At 43.8% G+C, this 7,485-nt stretch overlaps 1 protein-coding gene across 3 annotated transcripts in view; it reads left to right on the top strand.

Annotated features, from left to right (window-relative positions):
* The first annotated feature begins 967 nt into the window (after positions 1 to 967).
* Positions 968 to 7,485, top strand: part of SP4 (Sp4 transcription factor) — a 62,580-nt gene continuing 56,062 nt past the window's right edge. Inside the window, exons 1-3 of one of the 3 annotated variants that reach the window (XM_081284033.1) lie at positions 968 to 1,652; positions 2,076 to 2,183; positions 2,695 to 4,249. In XM_081284033.1, the coding sequence (XP_081140159.1) occupies positions 2,112 to 2,183; positions 2,695 to 4,249 (1,627 nt within the window). In that variant the 5' untranslated portion in view covers positions 968 to 1,652; positions 2,076 to 2,111. Of the gene's footprint in view, positions 1,653 to 2,050; positions 2,184 to 2,694; positions 4,250 to 7,485 lie in introns of those variants that run through there. The other 2 variants (XM_081284032.1, XM_081284031.1) reach the window with 2 other exon arrangements.

The raw sequence follows: 7,485 nt of genomic DNA, 5'->3' as shown, positions 1-7,485 counted from the left end.
ATTTACAGTAGGGATTCACTTTCACCTTTGGTACACTTAATCACGGACTGGTTATATTCCATGGCATCATCCTGACTTCAGGACTTTGGAGAAAACCTGGAAGAAAGAAAATGCTCAAGTGCATTTGATAACACAATGCTTTGTACCAGAAGCTTATGCTAAAACATAAACAGGGCTGACCCACACGGAGCAGATCTTTTCTTCACCTGCACAATCTGGTGAGACCCTTAAGAGTGAGAGAGAAGTCCGCCAACCTTGCGGACTCTTCCGCAACACAGGATGCAACCCTAGAAAGGTAGGTCATTGCTCTGTACCAGCGGCCAGCCAGGGACACAAAAAATAAAAATGGAAGATCCTTCTCTGTGGGAAAACAGGCCTCAGACTCATGCGGTGGGCCTGAAGGGGGAAGGTGAGCAAAGAAAGGCTCAGCAAAGGCGCTACTTCAAGAAGCCGGGTTCATTCAAACCCGGAGGACAGTAAACCCCGCCTCCCCACACCGCCGCCCGCTCAATCGCCGAGCGCTCCGGGTGTGAGCTCGCCCCTCGGGGAGCGGCTTCTATCCGAGGAGGCGGTGGCAGAGGTGGTTTGGGCAGCCCCGCGCGGCGGATAGGCCCAGGCAAACAACACCCATTTCCCCTCCCCCTCGCTCAGTTCAACTCCCACTCGGCCCCGGCCACGCCCTGACGCCGCCGCCCCCTCGGGCAGCTTTCCGCTTGGCAGCTCGGCCTTGGTCGGGGGGCGGGAGGAAGGCGGTGCCTGGGAGAGGCTGCTGGAGACTACAAGGGCCGACAGCCTTTGCGTCAGTGGCCCGCCCCCTTTCTCCCACCACTCAGCGCGCGTCAGCAGGAGCTCAGCCAATGGAGACCGAGCCAGGGAAAAAGGGCGCCCGGGTCCGGATGCGCCTCAGGAAAGCCATGCTCGCTGCGCGGGGGCAGTGGGCAGTTCACCCCTCGCGCCGAGCCGCCGGGGGTCTGCGCGTCCCGACGCTCGCCTCTCGCGCTTCCCTTGAGCGATAGCCCCACTTTTTCCTTTAGTGGCCATTCGGAGGGATGCTGGAACAGGGTTTTGAGTGGAGGGCGCCGGGAAATGAGTAGGGGGCGGGATATCCTGAGACAACAAGTTTGGCTGTAAGGAGGGCCTACCGGCAGCGCGCCTGAGCTAGAACATCGAGAGAAAGAGCGCGAGAGGAGCCAAGGGAGGAAAAGAAAAGCGACTGAAAGAATAACCCCGGGAAAGGGGGTGGAGAGGAGGCGGCCCCAGCGCCCCGGCCCCCGGCAGGTCGGCGGCCAATCCGCTGGGGGAAGGGGTGGAGAGTCGGCGGCTCCGGCGGAGAGAGGCCTAGGGGGGTGGGGAGTCGGCCTGGCTCGCACCGCCCTGGCCCCGCCCCCGGCCCGCGCCACCGCCCGCGCCGCGCGCCGCCGCTGTCAATCAAGGGCGAGTCAGCCGGGCTCGGGCGGAGAGAGGAGCTGCTACGCCACAGCCCAGCGGCGGCCATTCGCGGAAAAAGAGGCAGAGCCTGTGCCAGCTACAGCCTCCTCCGAGCCACCGCGGGCGGGCGGGACCGGCCTCTCCTCCCGCCTCGCCCCCACCCCCACCCACCTCTATCCCAGTGTCTCCGTCTGAGGGTTTGTCCTGTTAATGCGGGATGAGCGGTACGTATTCTCCACCCCCCTCGGTCTCCTTCACCGCCTCCCTCTCCCTCCCTCCCCAGACCCTGCTCGGTTCTCCCCCCTCCCCCGGGGCCGCTGAGATGCTTTAAGGGGAGGAGGAGAGGGAGGGAGGGAATCAGGGGGAGGGAAGGAGGGTTGTGTTTTGTCTTAATGTCTGAGCTAGAACAACCTCCTTCTGGGTGTTGCTCTGGAGCCGATGGGTCGGGTTTCAAACCACGTTTTGTGATATCCCCCTCCTCCCTTCCCTCCTTCTCCCCCACCCCCTGTCGGTGTGCAGGGATCGCTGGTTTATGGAGATTAATGTTCGGGGGAGGGGGGAGAAGTGAAGAGGGGGAAGACAAATAATAATAATCCTAATAACCTGTTGTCGTGTATGTGTATATGGGGGGGTTTGTTGCAGATCAGAAGAAGGAGGAGGAGGAGGAGGCGGCGGCAGCGGCGATGGCTACAGAAGGAGGGAAAACCTCTGAGCCAGAGAATAACAATAAAAAAACCAAAACCTCAGGCTCCCAGGTAAAAGCCTACATACGGAAAAAAAAAAAAAAATCATCACGGAACATTAGGGGAGAAAGGGAGTTATGCCCTTTAAATGCCCAAAAGTAAAGAGCAAAATAAAAATGTCCACTCAAAGCATCTTAAAGTGAGGAACTTAAATTGTAAATTCATGAAGATTTCACATATTTGAGGCTATAACGTTGTTTAAAATTACATCAGTAACTTATACTGTAAGAAAAAGGTGTGTATTTTCCAAAGGGCATTTTGAGCTTAGGTGAATAACACTTTAGGAAAGTTTGTTAGAATTTTTTTTTTTTTACTTAAACTTTATATTACAGGTTCTGTTTCCTTATCCATATAGTTCTTACCTGGGTTTGTTAATATTTCTTTTTTTATTTTTGCCACTTCTTGAGTAAGTTCTGATATGTAGAGCTGTCAAAATAAATAAATGACCCCCTCCCAACTACTGGCTTCCACTAAATCCGCCCACTTTTTCCCCCCCTCTCCTTTACCATTCCATTTTGGTTAGGACTCTCAGCCCTCTCCTCTGGCTTTACTGGCAGCTACTTGCAGCAAAATAGGGACTCCTGGTGAAAATCAAGCAACTGGACAACAACAAATTATTATAGATCCAAGTCAAGGATTGGTGCAACTTCAGAATCAACCACAACAGCTAGAACTGGTAACAACGCAACTTGCTGGAAACGCTTGGCAACTTGTTGCCTCCACTCCTCCTGCTTCAAAAGAAAATAACGTTTCTCAACCAGCTTCTAGTTCATCTAGTTCTTCCAGCAGTAATAACGGGAGTGCATCTCCTACAAAAACTAAATCAGGTAATTCTTCCACCCCTGGTCAATTTCAAGTCATACAAGTACAAAATCCAAGTGGTAGTGTACAGTACCAAGTGATTCCACAACTTCAAACAGTGGAAGGTCAGCAAATTCAAATCAATCCAACTAGTAGTTCATCTCTACAGGATTTGCAGGGTCAGATTCAGCTAATTTCTGCAGGTAATAATCAAGCTATACTCACAGCTGCTAATAGGACATCTTCTGGGAATATTCTTGCTCAAAACCTCGCAAATCAGACAGTTCCAGTCCAAATTAGACCTGGTGTTTCAATACCACTGCAATTACAGACCCTTCCTGGTACTCAGGCTCAAGTTGTAACAACCCTACCAATTAACATTGGAGGAGTGACTTTGGCTTTGCCAGTGATAAACAACGTGACTACTGGAGGAGGGACTGGACAAGTTGGCCAGCCTGCTACTACTACTGATAGTGGGACTTCTAATGGGAATCAGTTAGTTTCCACACCCACAACCACCACTGCTTCTGCCAGTACTATGCCGGAATCACCCTCCTCCTCCACCACCTGCACAACCACCGCTTCAACATCTCTAACAAGCAGTGACACATTAGTGAGCTCAGCAGATACAGGCCAGTATGCAAGCACATCAGCCAGTAGTTCTGAACGCACCATTGAAGAATCTCAAACACCTGCTGCTACTGAGTCTGAAGCACAGAGCTCCAGTCAGCTTCAGCCTAATGGAATACAGAATGCACAGGATCAATCAAATTCTCTTCAGCAAGTGCAAATTGTAGGCCAGCCTATCTTACAACAGATCCAGATCCAACAGCCTCAGCAACAGATTATTCAGGCTATTCCACCACAGTCATTTCAACTTCAGTCAGGGCAGACAATTCAGACCATCCAGCAGCAGCCTTTGCAGAATGTTCAACTTCAAGCAGTAAATCCGACTCAGGTGCTTATCAGGGCTCCAACTTTAACACCTTCAGGGCAAATCAGTTGGCAAACTGTACAGGTTCAGAATATTCAGAGTCTTTCAAATTTGCAAGTTCAGAATGCTGGGTTATCCCAACAATTAACCATCACCCCAGTGTCTTCAAGTGGTGGCACAACTCTTGCTCAGATTGCTCCTGTGGCTGTTGCTGGTGCCCCAATAACTCTGAATACTGCCCAGCTTGCATCAGTGCCTAACCTTCAGACAGTGAGCGTTGCCAATCTGGGTGCTGCAGGCGTTCAAGTGCAGGGAGTTCCAGTTACAATCACTAGTGTTGCAGGTAAGTTACAACGTCTTTTCTGTTTAACTACAGTATAAACAGTTTTTAGTAATGATCAACTAGTGCTTCTCTTTGCTAACTCTTAGATTTGATATGATCTTTGAAGTAAACAAATGATCATAAGGAATTAAAACCAAACAAGAATACAATATGAACCGCCATAACTATAGCAATCAGTGTGACCTGTTCACATCTGTAGATTTTAGTGTCGGGTTTTATGTGTTAAATTTGTTAAGTAGACCATTTTTAAAATTCTTCCATGAAACAAAGTTTTCTCGTTAGAATCCTAATTGTCTTCTGTAATTTAGACATCATGTTTGAGTACACTTGAATTCTTTAGAAAGAACTCTAGTTAAAATGATGTTCACCTGTTCTTCAGGAAAAGTAGGTTTATATTGAAGTATGTATAGTTGAGTCTGTTGAAGTTTGAGTTCTGCTGTGTAATAAGTCTAGCTTTTTTTTTTTTTTTAAACTGGAAGTTATTGCTCAAACTTCAGCATCTTGTTGCCAGTGTTTTGTGTTTTATTATACTGTGTTATTATAAACTAGATATTGTTGCACTTAAGGAATAGAATTTGAAGTTGCAAATTGTTTCATTAACTTTTATGCCTACTTTTTGCTCTAATCAGGATTTGCTCTAACTGTGAATTAATAGTCCTTTCATTAAAATTTTTGATTATTTAAGTTTTGAGGTCATTGTATTATTTGTAGATGTTTAATGTGAGGTTGGTGGAAAGCAATATAAAAATGTCGACAGTAAAATGTCACTAATTTGGACTAACTGTAGAAAGGTCATTTTTAAACCAATTATAAAAGCAGTTGTTATTTGTTATGCATATAAATAGATACTGCTAAAGTACTTGGAAAACTAGTCCCTAGTAAGTAGTTTAATCTTTTTTGAAACAGTCTTATTGTACCTAATACTCGTTGACTTCTAGTAATTAAATATTTTTCATTGATTCTGGTTTGGTGAAAACCTAGTTGTGGTTTTAAGTGCTGTTGATACTTTTAAATTTTGTTAATTGAATATTTCTATTTTGGTAATCTGAAATAAACAAGCTTGTCACTTTTGAATGACCTTTCTTAAAACAAGTTGCAGAAAAAATATACTAAAAGTTAATACCTAGAGTAGATGCATACATGTAAAATTGGAAATTGCCTGATAGGACCTATTAATTCAGGAGAACATAGACTACATTTTTTTTTCCCTAGATACCCACTACCTCTAGACCAGTGCCATCCAATAGAACTTTCTGTGCTCTTGGAAATGTTCTCTCTCTGTCCTATCAAACATGTTAGCCACTAGTGACATGTGGCTATTGAGCACTTTAAAATGTGGCTAGTGCAACTGAAGAACAGGATTTTAAATGTTTGAGTAGCCACATTTAGCTAATGGCTCCTATATTGATAGCACAGTAATCTTTTTAGTATTTTGATTTGATACTTTTTCCCCTATCACCATTACAGTACAATTATGTAAGTGATTCTCTGGCTTATAACCCTTAACTTGCTTTGTTCCTACTTATTTTCTAAACATTAACAGTGATTGGAGCATTTCAGAACAGTGTCTGCATTTGGTAGGTTGAGTGACAGTTTGCATTGTCACAGCAAAAGTTATTTCATCTTGACCTTTAAGCGTTAGTTAGTGAATTGTAGTAATTAAGAGAATTGAGTAGAAGTAGCCACTTCTGCTCTTTAATTAATGTATGTTACAATCCAGAGGTTTCCCCTTCCCTGTTGAGAGTAAGCCAGTGTTCTGACCCCTCAACTCAAACTCACTTGAGTGGTTCATTTTAAACAGGATCCAGCTTCTGGCATTAAGAATCACCTGGAAAATTTGAAAGAATCAAGGGTCTAATCATCAGCAGTAAACCAGAAGACAGACTATGGAAACAGAAGAGTACAGCTTGCCTCAGAAAATAGGTTCACTGGCAAAAAAGGAAAAACTTTAGTTTTTAATTTCACAAATATATTTTGAGGATGGCTACTGTATGTCGAGCACTCCTAAGAGATGTGTTTATTTCTTTATTTTAATGGTTGATTTTTTTTTAACTTAGTTCATATGCTTTAGGAGCTCCACTTAAATGAGGAAAATTGAACTTTACATTTGGATTTTTTCCCCCTGAAGCCCAAGGACTTTAAGTTTTGTTGATGTTGCAGAGTTAATGTTCTAGTAGATCAGCTCCATTAATTTTTAAAAGAGATCCACACTACAAAGACCAGAAATTAATCAGGTTTAGTTGTTTGCAGATTTTATCCTAATGCCTATCATGGCAGTTGCTTTTTGAAGTATGGTGATAGAGAAGGATTGGGGACATAGTTCAGTGGTAGAGCACTCACCTAGCTTGTGTGAGGCCCTGGGTTAAATGCTCAGTACTCAAAAAAAAAAAAAAAAAAAAAAAGAGAGAGAGAGAGAGAGAGACAGACACACACACATAACAGTTTGGGATTGGGAGTAGTGCCCACGAATGGTTATAGTGGAGCTAATAAAATTGCTCTGTTTTCTTTGGTTTTGTGTTTTTAAGACTTTAAAGAGTAGAAGACCAAATATTTTAATGCTTTGAGAAGGGGAGAACAAATACTTACATATCCCTTTTATAAATGAACCCTGGATTTTCAGATCTATAACTTCGTATTCCCATTCCATTTTAAATACCTTCTTGGTTATTTCATGTTTTTCTTCATGAGAGTGTTTAATTTGTAGAAGTGTATTTACTCTTAATATTCACAAGTTTTAAAAAATATTTTTAATTTTTAATTGACACATAATAGTTGTACTTATTCATGAGATATAATTTGACATTTCAGTACATCTGTACAATGTATCACCCACCTCAGATGTTTATCATTTCTTTGTGTTGGGAACATTCAAAATTCTCTCTATTAGTAATTTTGGAATATTCAATTAATTATCAGCCACAGTTATCCTACTGAGGTTTGGAACATTAGAAATTACTACTCTTATTCAACTAACTGCCTGTGTACCCACTAACCATCCTCTCTCTGTCACCTCGCCTTTTCCCTGGTTCTGATAACCACTGTTCTGTTCTTCATGTTTTTGAGATAACTCTTTCTCTCTCAACATATAAATGAGAACAGGTTCATGACAAGCACTGTCTATATTTGAAAACATTATTGGTCAGCTTTAGCAGAATGTTATAGGTAGCTCAAGGACAAAGGTTAAAATTTCTGCACCATCCATCCTCATTTTACTCTTCGGGGGTATGGGGGAGATA

Source organism: Spermophilus citellus (assembly GCF_964194105.1).
Source record: "Spermophilus citellus genome assembly, chromosome: 3".
NCBI classification, from domain to species: domain Eukaryota; kingdom Metazoa; phylum Chordata; class Mammalia; order Rodentia; family Sciuridae; genus Spermophilus; species Spermophilus citellus.
This window is presented reverse-complemented; position numbering and strand designations above follow the sequence as displayed.